At 40.0% G+C, this 15,937-nt stretch overlaps 1 protein-coding gene across 1 annotated transcript in view; it reads left to right on the top strand.

The window, feature by feature from the left end:
• The first annotated feature begins 5,289 nt into the window (after nt 1–5,289).
• Nucleotides 5,290–15,937, top strand: part of LOC129098946 (meiosis inhibitor protein 1) — a 51,413-nt gene continuing 40,765 nt past the window's right edge. The window contains exons 1-5 of the mRNA XM_054608088.1: nt 5,290–5,433; nt 5,717–5,840; nt 7,510–7,560; nt 9,368–9,441; nt 10,141–10,246. Coding sequence (XP_054464063.1) covers nt 5,290–5,433; nt 5,717–5,840; nt 7,510–7,560; nt 9,368–9,441; nt 10,141–10,246 — 499 coding nt within the window. The remainder of the gene's footprint in view (nt 5,434–5,716; nt 5,841–7,509; nt 7,561–9,367; nt 9,442–10,140; nt 10,247–15,937) is intronic.

Here is a 15,937-nt window from a genome sequence, read left to right as displayed (position 1 = left end):
CTATCTAAGGACAGAATATGAAGGCTCTGGCCAAGATGACGCCACACCTCTCAGTGACACATTACCACTGTACCTGATACCTCACTGTGAGGCTCAGTGGTGTGCACAGTACCAGCACTGCCTGTATGTGGGGATGCTAGCGTACTGTATTGGTACAGTTTTCCCATCCATCCATCCATTTTCTGTAACCTGCTTATCCAGTTAAGGGAGCCGATCTCAGCTGTCAATGGGCGAAGGCAGGGTTCACCCTGGACAGGTCGCCAGTCTGTCGCAGGGCTGACATATAGAGACAGACAACCACTCACACTCACATTCACACCTACGGGCAATTTAGAGTCTTCAATGAACCTTAGTTGCATGTCTTTGGACTGTGGGAGGAAGCCGGAGAACCCACGCTGACAACATGCAAACTCCACACAGAAGGTTGTCCAGCCCGGAATTGAACCCAGGCCCCTCTTGCTGTGAGGCGACAGTGCTAACCACTACACCACTGTGCAGCTACAGTTACAGTTTCCCCTGTTTGTTTATTTTGTCTTACATCAATTGTGGAAAGTGCTGATGGAACAGTTGAGAGAGGAGATTAGCTTTAGTGTTTGCCTTTGTTTTTTTGAGGCAGCACAAAGATAAGACAAGGCAAAACACCTGGGGATGAAGACAAATGTGTAACTTAAAGCGAACAAAACACACACGCACACACACACTCACACACACACACACACACACACACACTCTCACACACACACACACACACACACACACACACACACACACACACACACACACACACACACACACACACAGACACAATAGATTAATTGTGGCTTTGTTGCATGTCAGTATATCAGGTTGTGGTGATGTTTTTTTTATCTCACAAGCTGAGGGTAAAGTATGCAGGGTATCCGCAAATAGGCTTTCTGTTGTGCATGGAAACATCTGATGACTAATACTTCCAATCCTACAGGAAGTAATGCAGTACATTCATTTGTGCAAATAAACCAAAGAGGACATCAACCTTTAAGGGTGATCATACAGTATCTAACTTTGTTTCCAAAAAATGCATTTAGTGTAGATGAAGTTATGTTTTTGATAGATTATTAAGGGCACACATTGCAACAGGCAAAATTAAGTCATCATTAGAAGCTAGTTACAGATTATGATATTTGAAAATACAACCGTCAGAGCAGTAGGCAATGAATGTTTCAGCACACTAAATGAATGACAGACTGCAGCCTAAATCATCATAAAAAGTTTCTATGCTTTTTTATTAAAGTTTAAACAAATCTATGAAAGACCAAGAAGCGTTTATTAACGAGTTTTTTTTAAATTGTATAATAATTGTTATCCTAGATTCATCCTAAAAGAAGAATACATGCAGATGCTATGGATACAATAGTAGTTACTAGTATACTATACTGGTAAAACATCTTTGTACGAAAAACCCACGTGGAAAAATACCATGAAACATCATAGATCCATATTTAATCATATGGAGCAATGGGGTCAATCAATTTGCAAAAACAGGTTAAAGTAGTTGAATTTTCATTTCTTACCGTAAACTCTCTTTAATTGGTCTTTTCTTCAATGCTGCAACGGTGCTTCTACATTTTTTTTTTTAAAATAAAATAACTGCTTGTTAGTCAGATATAATCCATCGTACCGACCTCAGGAGTTTTCACCTCTGAGGATGTAGCGCACCTGAACGTTACACCAGAGTGAGAGACTGCTGCTTCTCACACACACAGACACACACACACACACACACACACACACACACACACACACACACACACACACACACACACACACACACACACACACACACACACACACACACACACACACGCTTCTTCTTTGTCCCGCCCACTTCCTACTTTATCTCAATCATTTCTCAGAAGCAAACTTATTTTTAAATAACTTAAAAAGTGCTGCCTGTAAGAGTGGCATTTTCAGACTATTTGGGGGCCAGTATGGTTTACATATTTGATATGTCCTTAAAATGCACGATAGGGTATCTAGTCCAATCCAGTCCCTCTAGTTAAGGACTGAGGAAGTAATTGTTGTATTAACAGTGAATGCAGGACTGTCTTTTGTCTGGGCGGTGAAGCACCTTGATGTTAACCAGCAGAACACAGTCCTCCAATATTTTGTCAGTCTCTACTGCAGTTAAATAGACTACAGGATGACCATATAGTGATACAGTAGGAACAGCTCTCAGTGATACCTTCGCTGTGGCTGCTACATGACCTGTAAATGTCGTTGTCACTGGAAACAGTACCATAATGTGAGCACTGAGTGATGGTGTGACAGAGTGTGGGTTGGTGACTGGAAAAAGGTATGGGGCTATATTTAGGGTGGCTCAACACCCCCACTGATGGCTGCTGTGTGTAACTGGGTGTAAATATATTACTGCATGATTGTTTTATACTGATCTTTCTGTATGTGTTTGTGTGTTTGTGTGTGTGGAGGGGTTATACACAGGAAGTGGTTCAAGATATGTCAAGTCAAATGAGAGAAAAGCAAAGGACCCGCAATGATGTGGAAGATGCTTGCATGTTAGAGCTCTACTTATTCTAGGACTAAAGCTGTATCCATTTGTCTCTGCTTTATTGGCCCCCCAAATAATTCTCTATGTGAAAAAGTTGTCAAATAAAGTTGACAGATATGCATCGGCTCCCACCTTAATAGTGAGAAGAACTCTTTGTCTCTTTCTCTGTTGTTTTTTTTCTCTCCCTCAGGGGCCAAAAAGACTCCTGTCCAAGCACAAATGGAGGCTTTGGAAATAAATACTGTATGTTCCACCTGCTTGTTAGAAGTCTGCTACTCTTTTCAGTCAACCAACCGTTGCTTTGACCACTTCCTGCAAACACATATTGCACACTGAGACCCTTTGAGAGATTAGCCAGAGTGCATGAGTGCACACACTTGTGCACACTGTCACACAGAGACATGCTCTCGCTCATGAGGCAATGCTGAGCTGGCTTCACTTTATGTCGTGCACTTCTTTGATGTGCAGTGAACTGTGTTTAAGGAGAAGTAGAGAGCGATTATAAATTGACATGTTCGTAGTGGTTGATAGTCGCCCCCACACTCCCATCATCAGATAGCTGCCGAGAGGCTTTTGTTGTCATGGCGATAACCAAATTGTGGCCTTCACTGCTTAATGATACTGCAAAACAGTCTTATGCATCCCACTATATATCCACAGCATATTATTCAGCAATGACATTCCTTGGAGGATAAATAGTTGCTGATGCATCATTTTGAAGATAGTGTATGCCTCAAATATAAGATATGAGCCTTCCCTTGAACTTCAGAGACTTTTGATACACTCCCACTTTTGATACCACTACTGTATAAACTACGATGGAAGAACAAACCCTTGAGAAGAAACGTGGAACCTAAGTTCAGGCAATTCAGGTAAAAAAAAGAAAAGTGATAACTTGGCAAATGCAGTATTTTGCCACCATAATTATTATCGAGATCACTCCTATCTGAATCACTTAAGTGTGATGTAACTAACGGACAGCCAAGACATTTAACCAATAGGTATATTAATTTGATGAAATATCATAGAATAAATTGAAATACCTACACTGTAGGCGGAATTCCTTATTGCTTGACAATTATGGTGTAATAGCTTGGAATAATGTCCATAGTTGTTCACCAATGGACTGTTTTTATAGAATAACACTGAAATAACAATCAGGAAAGTTGTGTTGTTTTACTCATCCTTCTTTTCACTGAGTTGACCTCAATTCTTGGCATCACAAAAAACAATAAGCAAATGCAGTAGGTAAAAAGATTATTATACACACAGAAATCCTTATACATCTATACAGGCTAATTATTCGATGTTTAACTATTATTTAGTTGACCTTGAATACTTTTTTTACATAATAACATTACCTAATAAAAATGTTATCATTAACTTTGGTGTATTAGTTGCCATTATATTTGTTTTTCTACTTACATTTTAATATATTGTTTAATAAAGTTTTGTAAAATCTGTTCTGCATGTAAATCAATGTCAGAATATCTCACCATGTTATTAACTGCTTATGGTAGACCATTTCTGAAAGATATATTTTCTAAACAAAGATTATTCGGTATTACACTGTTGAGAGTTTAAATGTGTTTCACAGAGCACTTTGTCCCGGTGAGCGTTTCACGGTCAGCAATGTTTTTTTGATTCCGTGAATTCCGAGGTTGACTTGAACGCACCATGAGCACATGACCTGACCGGCGCATAACTCTTTGATTTAATTAATGTTTAGTTTGGTGAATTACATATTTTTTACTTATTTGTTGTGGCAGCGTTGTCAATACTTCAGCTCCATTTTCTTTTTGAAAGTTTTCCTTAAAAATACCTAAGGTTTGTTTTTGATGAGCATGACGAAAGTTGCTAATTTACTAACGCTAGCTTAATGCTATAGTTAGCTTTAATTAGTTAAGCTGTCTAGATAAGATAAGATAAGATGAGATAAGATAAATCCTTTATTTTCCCAGCGGGGACATTTGCAGGCTTACAACAGCGTAGAGTAAAGTGCACACAAGAGACATAGTTAAAAAATGAAAAATAAAAATAAAATAAAACAAGTATTATAAATAAGCAATAAAAAAAAACAGTAGAAAAAACAACAATAACTGAAATATTATATTTACAGACAGAGAAAAAAACAACTATTTCAACTATTTTTAACTTTTTTAACTATTATTGACCTACATGACCACATGACAATAATAACATGCCAATAAAAACCTGTGCAATACATTACACATTACACTGTGCAATAATAGTTAAAAATAGTTAAAATAGTTGTTGTTTTTTTTCTGTCTGTAAATATAATATTTCAGTTATTGTTGTTTTTTCTACTGTTTTTTTATTGCTTATTTATAATACTTGTTTTATTTTATTTTTATTTTTTATTTTTAGCTTGTCTTCTTCTACTATGTCTCTTGTGTGCACTTTACTCTCTGCTGTTGTAAGCCTGCAAATTTCCCCACTGCGGGACTAATAAAGGATTATCTTATCTTATCTTATCTTATTGCACAGTGTAATGTATTGCACAGGTTTTTATTGTCATGTTATTATTGTCATGTGTCATGTGGTCTGCTGGGAGCAGAGCTGGTTGTGCAGCCTGACAGCAGCAGGAAGGAAGGACCTGCAGTACCTCTCCTTCACACAGCCTAGCTGGGATAGCTAGCTTTGTATTCTTCTGCCTGACTTTCAAAATGTGATATGATACACCAAAATATTAATTGTCTGTGTTAACAGGTGGAACGACCAAAATGACAAGCGTGGATATTGTTTTTGACAAGTTCCACTTCCGGCATGACCCAAAATGGAGCGGCCGCCTTGGGCCTGCAGAGGGGGGCGGGATGCTGCTCTGTGTGGCCTGTGTCATTGAAATGATTGACAGTGAAGATATAGGGGTGAAGAGTATTAACTTGTTTTAAACCTTTTTAAAAATGAGGCTTTCCTAGATCAAAATTAATCGTTCCATTATTTGTCTGGATAGTGTTTGTTAAGTTAAAGCTAGGTGTGTGTGTGTGTGTGTGTGTGTGTTATCCGCCAGCAATTCCTGTCTTAGGTACTTTCATTAGTTTTGATCACAAAATATTTACGGAAAATACATTATCCTGTTAATTTCCCTTGATGCAAAGGCTTTATTTAGCCTCCCACGTATTTCTCTCTCTCCCTCTGTTTCTGCTGCAGTCAGTGAGGAAGTCTTTTGCCTTGTCTGGTATCAGTGGGGTGCTGAGGTGTTCTCCGGGGGCCTTGAGAGAGCTGCTCCGACAGGACAACAGCGTGTCTCTGCGTTTTACAGCTTCTCTACTGGGTGAGAAACACTGGATCATCCGGCATTAAGTTAAGATGCGAAGGAAGGACTAGCAAAAATGACTAGTACGCGCTGGGCTTTCATCTCTAACCTGTTCTGTTGTTGCAAGTATTACGCTGATAAGTCATAATGTGGGTTTGAGTTTGGAAGGTAATTTATCAAGAAGCATCAAGATGTAAGTGCGCATGATTATTGCACAGATCCTCCATTTGATATTGACCATCACAAACCAGCACTGGTTGTTCAAGACATCTTGCTGGCTTGAGTTTGCAACTGACCCAGTTGAAACTATCTCAACTGGGTCAGTCCACAGTCGTGCTAGTGTTGCAGTCACATCACTGCTTTTCGCCAAGGTCAGGACTGAACAACCAAGACAATAGATCTTATCTCAATACCTGTGGTATCTTAGTAAGATAAAAACATCTTCAATATGATATAATTCTGTTTAAAAATAGATTCAATAGAGTTGACCAGCTGTTCACTGATTTTCTTTCATGTTATAGACATAATCAGAGTACACACTTGATATCTGCGGATCAAACCCATACATGCACTACTTTAACTGATGATAAACTGAGCAAATCTTTGGACCTTCATTGAGTACCGTGTGTTACATTTTGTTCCCGTTGATATAACTGATGTTCCTCTTTCATGACAGCTAGATCAAATCAATGTGAAATTGGCATGTAATTGCATCGTTAAATTCTTTAAACTACTTGTTTCTGACTGTCTAAATACTGTAAATATTCTCTGCAGACCAAGCTATAAGTAGAGTATTAAACTGCATACCAATGCAAAAATTACATTATTATGATACAATGATTGATGAGAATCTTTTAGTGAGCATGAATTGGTGCAGCAATCATCCATCTATCCTGGCTGTATATAAAGTCATCAATATTATGACAACCGCCGAGTGAAGCCAGTTACCCTCTGAGATCAGGCTTGCATACAAGGCGAGTAGCTTTACTATCCCTGTATTGTGGCAAATACTTGTCTGCCAGGGCCAGTATATTATCCCCACCACAATTAATTAAGTGTTCTATAGGACAGGACTATGAGGATGGCAGGTTGAAAGCACAGGTGTGTTAGTTTATAAAATTCTTACCACCGCAGTGTGTTTTAATGCAACTGATACTGACCTCCCCATTGGATGAATTTCAACAGGTTATTATAGCGTATGACAGTATTATTATGCCATTTGGGCTCTAATCAAATTAGGGCAATGAGATGTTGTGTGGTAAATGGTAAATCGGTAAAGCTACGACCAATATGACAGTAAAAGAGCCATTACGGTCTGCTGAATTGAGTTCTGCTGAAAAGAAACGAGAGCATAATACAATTAAAACATTTCTTTCATTTCATTTGTACCTGCTTGTAGTGTAGCATATACAGATGCAGCCATAACAGTTGTAGCAGTTCTCACACACTTGCTTCATGACATGTTTTTTTTGCTGCTATGCGTTTATAAAGTGTACAGTATGATCAATTAGACCTCAACTCTCAATAACTTGAATCTCCTTGTACTTCGTGTCCTCCATTTTGCAAAGCTCTCATTGCTTAACCTAGTTAATCCTTTGTCATGTATCTAGCCTTCTTTTTCTCATTATATCTTTGTTAGACCTCTTCAAATCGCAATGGGTTTGTGTCATTTCTGTTCTGTCCCTAGGGATGCTTCAGACTGTGGAGGACCAAGCCACTCTGGAAAAGGTTGACCAAGGTGAAGAGATGCCTTTTTTTTTGTTAAGATAATATGTGTGTGTGCTTGTATGCGCCAAAACAGCCTGCTCACAAACATAGACACAGACTTTTTTATGAAGTTGTTCTAACGCAGACAGTCTGAGAGCGCGCACACACACACACACACACACACACACACACACACACACACACACACACACACACACACACACACACACACACACACACACACACACACACAGGCTATGAGTCACTCTTATTTCGAAGACACTTACACAAGAACTCTCTGTGACTGTGATGATGGTCTCTTCCTATTAATAAGGTGATCTTAAGTTGACCTCACTCTGCAGTTCCTCAATGTAACATTTTTCAAGGCTTTGACCTCATTTAATTAATATAATTTTACTGCTTGCTTTGCAGTACCTTTTCTCTTCGTATAAATGATCAGTTCAGGCTGCTGTATGCAGATTTGGTCTTAATGTTGGACTCATAGTGGATGTAGCTGTTTTTAGTGCACAGTCAGATTTGTCTTCCAAAATGCAAAAATCTTTTGTTAAGTGCAAATGACGTTAGAAGATGTCATGTTAGCTTTCTCAAAATGCCTTAGGGGGCCACTTTGCTTTATTGTGTAAGTAGGGTTGCTTAAAATTTGACACTGGTTTTGCTCTTTGCACAGAGAATTTGTGACGAACACATTGTGAACCTCATTTGAGCCCTATAAATAATGCAGTCATAATGTTTGTGTGTGTGTGTGTGAGGAGAAACAAAGTAGGGAAAAGAAACCTCTCTAACATCAGCTAAGCATTCATGTTGATTTAAAGCAGCTAATGTTACAAGAGCTTTTGATTTAGCTGAGAATTATACCTGCATGTCGTCTTCATGACAGATCGGCTCTTCCGCAGGTACCTTGAGAGTCAGTCAAAGAGTAACAAAATCATCATTGATAGAGTCCCTTAAGAGAGGAGCGAATCATGGCAAGGAACAGAATCTGAAGTTAAACATTTTCTGGCTGACAAATTGGACTTTGACCTCAAATCAATTGAGGTTGAATATGTACATCCCAAGGGAAAATGTCACGATCAAGCTAATAATCCAAGGTCAATGGGGATGAAGCTGCTCAGATTCAAAGATAGCATGGGAATTCTAAAAAGAGGAAAAAAAGGTAAAGGCACCTAGATCATGATCAATGAAGATTTTGCAGACATTGTGAGTCAGAAATGATTGTAGCTGAGGCCTTAACTTATGGAATAGGTTGTAAATATATGCTATGATCAACTTATTGATCGTCAATCAAACCCTTCATCTACAATTTGATTTGATAACAAGACCATATTTTATCTTGGTATCTGTGTAACTATTCATTCTGTGTTATTATGAATAAAAAAAAAACATATCAAACATGACATATTGCCAAAAGATCTGCACCGCTTACAATAAGAGTATGACAAGTTCAGTATATGAATTTGGTATCTGCAAAAGTGGTTATCACTTACAATGAACACTTTTGAATTTTCAAAATGCAGTACAGTGGTTAACTTGGACATCAGAGTTTATTTTTAATTGTCTTGATAATGCTAATTAAATTTATTTTATAGAAAGATTTGACCTCTACCTCTCGTCAACTAAACAAGTTCATGATATAACGTTCATGAACCTGATTTTAAATGTTCTAACCTTTTTTTTGCAGGGAACGGATGTATGTAAATATTATGAAGAAAAATATTTTAAAATGTAATGCCAAAGTTTAATGAATGTTTCTCTATGTGTTTTTGTTAACGTTTATGTCGGTGTAAACGCACGCATTTGTGTGCGTTTATGTGTGTCAGTGCTGGTTCAGCTGCTTTTGGAGCTTCAGAGCGAGCTGTCGTACCGCTTTGTTTTGGATGAGATACACAAACAGGTGGGACAAACACATTTACAGACATATAAAGAAACACACCTGCTCCTCTACACGTGCAGCCGCAGAACACGCATCAACATCATGACATATTTAATAGCACTTGACAGAAATCAACAACATATCCTCCAAGGGTAGTCTAGTAAACAAGACTGGGCTTGTATCCCTCTTGCTGCTGGTGTGTCACCTCTGGGGAAAGCCTCATTTGGCAGCCGCAGCTGCAGGTGGATGATGGTGAAGCTGTGTGTACTGAGGATGACGGAGAGTTATAACACCAGGCAGAGGTGCAGACAGGTCTCATCTACGTTGCTAGAATATATTCTGATTTGAACGTTTTAAAGAAAATACTGAAGTCCTGGAAAAAGCACCAGGTTTGTTTTCTCAGTTCAGAAAAACAATGAATTACAGGGATGTGTCTCAGATTAATATGTAAGAGGATCTGGAGTATAAATTGTGGTGTTGTAGTACTTGTAGTTGAATCATTTTCAACATAATGTTAAATAAAAATCATAGATATAATTATGGAAGTATATTTTCTCAAGCATGCTGTGCTGCTGAAATAATACCTATATAAGACATATAGCTGAAATGCTGTAAAGCTTTACATTGTGAATATGTGCCTGTTCCATGTTCCTTTTCCCATTGTTAAATATCTATTGTTAATCATTTTTATTTTGTGTATATATATATATATATTTCCAGCTCAGTGACCAGCTCGGTGTGAAGGGTTTTCTGCCCACCTTCAACTTCTTGGGGAACCTAGTGGAAGCAGTTCCCAACGTGGCCAATAGTCTGGTGACTCAGTATGGTGAGACACTGCAAGAGACACCCAGTCACATCTCACAGTTATATACACTGGCACTGGTGTAAAAACAGCAGTACATTTTCATGTGCATTGTCATTTTGAATGGTTATGACTAGCACTTACGGTCAATACACGTACACCAAAAGCTACTGTTTTGAAACATAACATTGCTTTGCTAGAGGGCAGGTGATAAACAGCTATTTTACTTTGAAATGTTGTCAGCAGTTCAAAGTATTCTGCTTACGTGTCCTAATACTGGACAATAGGGTGATGCATTTTGGTTTGGGTTTTAAAACTGCAAATGAGTTTGGATTAGGTCAGATCTCAGATGGCTCTGCATGCTGTTACGCCTGTTATGTCAATCTTCTCGATACTATCTAAAATAATTGGATTCAAAAATAATGCGACACACTGGGAGAAGGAATATGAAAGAATATTACATTTTTCAGCTTCCCTTGTTCTCTGCAACGAGAAATCCAAAATTCAATCACGGCAGCCTATTTTGACCTTTTCAATTACATCCCCAATGCATAAAAACATTTGTGCTTTGTCCACTTTTGAAATAGTCTTGGGAAAAAGTCACAAACTCGCATTTTTCATATCCTTTTCCTCTGCACTTTCCCAATTCAATCTCTCTAGCCGCTCTGACCTTTTAAATTACGCTCCAGCTGCATTGAGATAACCGCGCCAATGCCAAGCCAGCTCTTGTTGTGAAAACGCTACAAAAGTTACAAATACATGTTCATCCAACCTTTCCCCTTAAATTCCCCATATAAATGGATATATTTATATCTTCATATATATGTAAAGTCCTGCAGTGTAGTGAGGCAGAATCGATTTAACCTCTGCCGCAGTCACCTGTATGATGGCTGTCTACTTCCTGAACCATTATGCCGCTCAGTTTAATGAGCTCATTAATCAACCTCAGGCGTGTGCGTGTTGTTGTATGTTTGTGTCATGCCTGAATGCTTGTTTTTACAGGCAAGAGTGAATGTGAGCAGGCAGGATAGTTATTCTACTACGCAACGTGTGTGTGTCCGCCGTCATGTATTCTAATGAGTTCTACAAGCTCCCCTGAACAGCCTAAGGTAGCGCCCGGTTGTTGTGATGCGGATGCGAGATGTGGGCTGCCTCTATTGATGGTGTGCGGCTGTCTGTGGCCTGTCACTCAACAAGTCTCTGTGGGGCTGTTTGGACTAATGACAACAGCACGGCAATGACAACAGGAGCCCAGAGCACCCGACACATATTTCTCTCTCTCTCTCTCTCTCTCTCTCTCTCTCTCTCACTCCCTGTCCGCCTGTCCATCGAACTGATTAACCCCTGTGTTTCTCTCAGCCCTTTGCTTTTCTCTGCCTGAACCTGTTCTGTATGCTCTCTCTCTCTCTGTTCCCCACTCCCTCGCTCATTTCTGCATTGCTAGTGTCGTCCTCCCTTACCGAGGAGTGGATACAGACAAATGAGTGAGGTGGGAGTGAAGATGAAGCATTAATGAGATAAGGAAAGAAGAAGGCAGGCAAAGATTACATGGAAGATGTGGGGATGAAAGGACAATTGCTGCAGTGTTTCTAACAGGCTGAGATGATCACAGCTCCATAATCCAACAACATAATATCTCTGTTAAGACTACACGTTAATGCAGCATTTTGGCGGATCCATCAGCACTTACTGCTTTCTATGCAGACATTTGAAAGAAAGACATAGAGAAAAATATTTTTGACTTCCAAGGGGTAAATATTTGGATGGACAAAACACAATTACATTTTTTTATTTGGTAAAACACTGGTAGCTGAAAGTCAAAAAACACAGAAAGCTTTAGTTAAGCAGGCTGAAACAACAAGTGCAAAACAACAGAGAATTCTGCAGAAAGCGCATCACAAGAGGATCAGAGAGTGGTAGTTCACAGCGTCACAGTGGGACATCAACACAGTAAAGAAGGCAAACGGAAAAAGAACCTTTCGTTTTACGTGTTAAAGAAAGCAAAAGAAAAGTGTTTTATCTTTTTTGTTTCAGCTTTTTGTACGTCTGTCTCTGTGGTTGGATGTTTGCGTCATAAAATGTGGTGTTCAACATCAAAAAGGGTTTTATTTTCCACCCATTCTTTTACCACTCTTAAATATTGTTCTTGCGTTTCCGTCCTCTGCTTGTGGAGGTCTTATCTCCCTCCTCCCCCCTCTCCCTTCTTCGCTTTCTCCTCTCTTTATGCCTGGCTCTCATCTTGGCCGCCTCATATATTTTGTTTTAATCAAACATGTCTGGTAGCCTGTCCTGCCTCACATGGGTTTTGATCTGCTCTACAGAGCAGCTGGGTTTGGGCTTGGCTCTCCTACTCTGTCATCTCTTTTTTCTCTCTCTTCTACTGTCGCTGACTCTTTGTTCCTCTGTGTCCTTCCAACTCCGTCGCTGCACTGCACTTAAACAACGTTCATCCTCAGTTCTCAAAGTCGTTCTCTTTATTCTCTGAAGCCATTTCTGTCTGTCTCTGTCCGACCTTCTTATATTTTTCTATAATAATTTGATTATACCCACAATAACTAAGAACTTATTAAAGCTGTCATGTAAACGCTAAAGGTTATCTCACTTACATTAAGATGCCTGATTGACAGAGCTTGGTTAATAACTAATTTACCCCCCACTGTACAAGCTCATTCATTCTCGTATGTGATTATAGTGTGTTGCTCTAGGTCTCTAACGTCCTCTGTTACTGTTGGTCAGTCATTTGACCTGATCTGTAAGCTGCCATTTCCTCAATAAGCTATGATATGATTATGGTGTTAGAAAGTCAGCCTTCAGTCTGCGCTGTGTCCCACCGCCATCTCTTTAGTACACACACACATTGTTTTGCAACCCCTGTCTTCTTTCAATATGTCATTTGTGATACTAGTGCAGTCCCCGTTAGTGGTGAGGCTGTTTGGATTGTGTCCCCATTGGGGGCAGGCAAAATACAATTGTTTGGACCCCGTGAGAGTTGCTTGCATCGAGAACCACAGAAGAGTTTGAACCACTGAACAGAGGGCGGTTCGCTTGTTTGTTCAAAGTAAATTTATATTTAACTTGTTGCGTGTCCAAATTGCACCAAAACACTGCACAAATTGCACCATAACACTGCACCCCACAAGCACCCCACCCCCACTCCAACAACCTACAGCACACAGCCCCCACCCCCCAACTTGTCCCTCACAAATAACCAGGTGAGAAAAGAACTGAAGAAGATAAAGGTGAGAAAGGCCACGGGTCCAGACGGCATCAGCTCAAGGCTCCTCAAGTCCTGCACAGACCAGCTGTGCGGGATAGTGGAGATACGGGAGTGTGAGTCAGATCTGGTGTCCTGCAGCACAGGGGCCCCACAAGGAACCGTTCTGGCTCCATTCCTCTTCTCCATCTACACTTCGGACTTCAAACACAACTCTGCTAACTGCCACCTGCAAAAGTTCTCTGATGACTCTGCAATCGTCGGCCTCATCTCTGCCGGTGATGACAGGGAATACAGAGAACTGAACCAGGACTTCATAGGATGGTGCCGGCGGAACCGCCTCCAGATCAACTCTGGTAAAACCAAAGAGCTGGTGGTGGACTTCCGCCGGGGTAAACACTGTCCTCCAAAACCAGTGAACATCCAGGGACAGGACATTGAGATTGTGAAATCTTATAAGTACCTGGGTGTTCACTTGAACAATAAACTGGACTAGACTAATCATAAATTCACTGTATAAAAAGGGTCAGAGCAGACTGTATCTGCTGAGGAGACTGAGGTCCTTTGGCGTGCAGGGAGCACTCCTGAGGACCTTTTTCGACTCTGTGCTGGGATCAGCCATTTTTTATGCAGTGGTCTGCTGGAGCAGCAGCATTTCGACAGCTGACAAGAAGAGACTCAACAAACTTGTCAGGAAGGCCAGCAGTGTGCTGGGGTGTCCACTGGATACGGTGGAGGTGGTGGGAGACAGGAGGGTGATGGCCAAGCTGTCATCCCTGATGGACAACACCTCTCACCCCATGCAGGACGCCCTGGCAGCTCTGTGCAGCTCCTTCACCACCGCTGCTTCACCCCCGGTGTGTGAAGGAGAGGTACCGCAGGTCCTTCCTTCCTGCTGCTGTCAGGTTGCACAACCAGCTCTGCTCCCAGCAGACCACATGACACGTGCAATACAATACACCGTGCAATTATAGCTATAATAGTTTTTCTGTCTGTACATATAATATTTCAGTTATTGTGTTTTTTTTTTTTTTTTTTTTTTTTACTGTTTTTTATTGCTTATTTATAATACTTGTTTTTTATTTCATTTTATTTTTATCTTGTCTTTCTTCTACTATGTCTCTTGTGTGCACTTTACCCTACGCTGCTGTAATCCTGCAAATTTCCCCGCTGCGGGACTAATAAAGGATTATCTTATCGCTCTTATCTTATTTGACACACCACGTCCTTGGGTCCTCAGCAATACACCTGGCAAGTGTGAAAAAGATATGCAAGGACATACAGACAGACAGAGATTTCTTGTATTCTAGTTGGATATTCTTGTTGTAGCCATTGTTGACTATCTCACAGTGATTAGAATGATTTTCATGTTTTATTTAGACATTTGTTTATGTTTACAGAACAATGCATTCGAGTCCTCTATATTTACAAAGCGACTTCCTTTTTTATTATTACTCTTTACACTTAATTTAATCTGGCTATTCAACAGGTGGATTTTTCTCTTTATGATGTTTGTGTTGCAGTAAGTTTTACCTAATGTCATTTCTTTTGTTGTGTCTTGATAGAGGTGGTATCTGTAATTTTATCTCTCTCCATGTCTTGCTTTAGTCCCTCAGTCTCTCTCTATTCCTCTTTTTTCTGACTCTTGTGGATGGCTTTCCTTCCCCACATCTGTCTTATACTCTCCCGCTGGCTTTCTCTCTTACTCTTACTAAGCCTTTCTACCTCCACCTCTCTCTTCTTATCTTTTTCTTTTGAACCATCACTCTCTCCATAACTGTCTTTCTCTTTTCCCATTCTTCAGATTCTGAGTCATTCGTTCTCTTTGTCAGTAAGCCAACCTGTGACTCTCAGAGAAAAGACTCCTGTCCTACCCCTGTGTATTTTTAATCTCCTTTTTTCACTCTTTCTCTCTCTTCAGCCTGCCAATTCACTCTGCTCTCTCCTCAATAGCCTAACGTCAATCCTGTCATCTTCATGGCAACTTTCCCTCTGTGTTGGCTCTCTCATTGTCTGTCATTGCTGAAGAGGTTGTTCAGGTGAAACTCAAAAACAGACTTTGTTTGCAGGGGTTTGCTCCATTTCCATGCAGGTGCCTCCTCTGGGTATCTTTGTCTGCTCCTCGCTTATTTTAAAGGGTAACTTTAGTATTTTTTAAACCTGGACCTTATTTTTCGGACTAAAGGGGACAACAGTTTTTTAATATTGGTCCAGTATTGAGGGAGAATACTGTAGGCACCCACCTTGAAACAGGCTGTAATGTAATCACTCGGGGCAATTCCTCACTGTCAATGTACAACCAGTAAATGGGCTTGTTTTTCCACTGAGCATGTCTTACTACATTATGGAAAAGACTCTTCAGGGAAATACATTTTTCTGAACGTTTTTCTTAACGACTTCTCTTTGAGCGAGACTTTGTTAGACACAATAATAAAAAGTCTGGAAAAGGGAAAGGCAAGAAAACATTTTATCTGTAGACACATAGCAAGATTAAACCAACT

The sequence above is a fragment of the Anoplopoma fimbria genome, chromosome 11 (assembly GCF_027596085.1).
Source record: "Anoplopoma fimbria isolate UVic2021 breed Golden Eagle Sablefish chromosome 11, Afim_UVic_2022, whole genome shotgun sequence".
Classification (NCBI taxonomy): domain Eukaryota; kingdom Metazoa; phylum Chordata; class Actinopteri; order Perciformes; family Anoplopomatidae; genus Anoplopoma; species Anoplopoma fimbria.
This window is presented reverse-complemented; position numbering and strand designations above follow the sequence as displayed.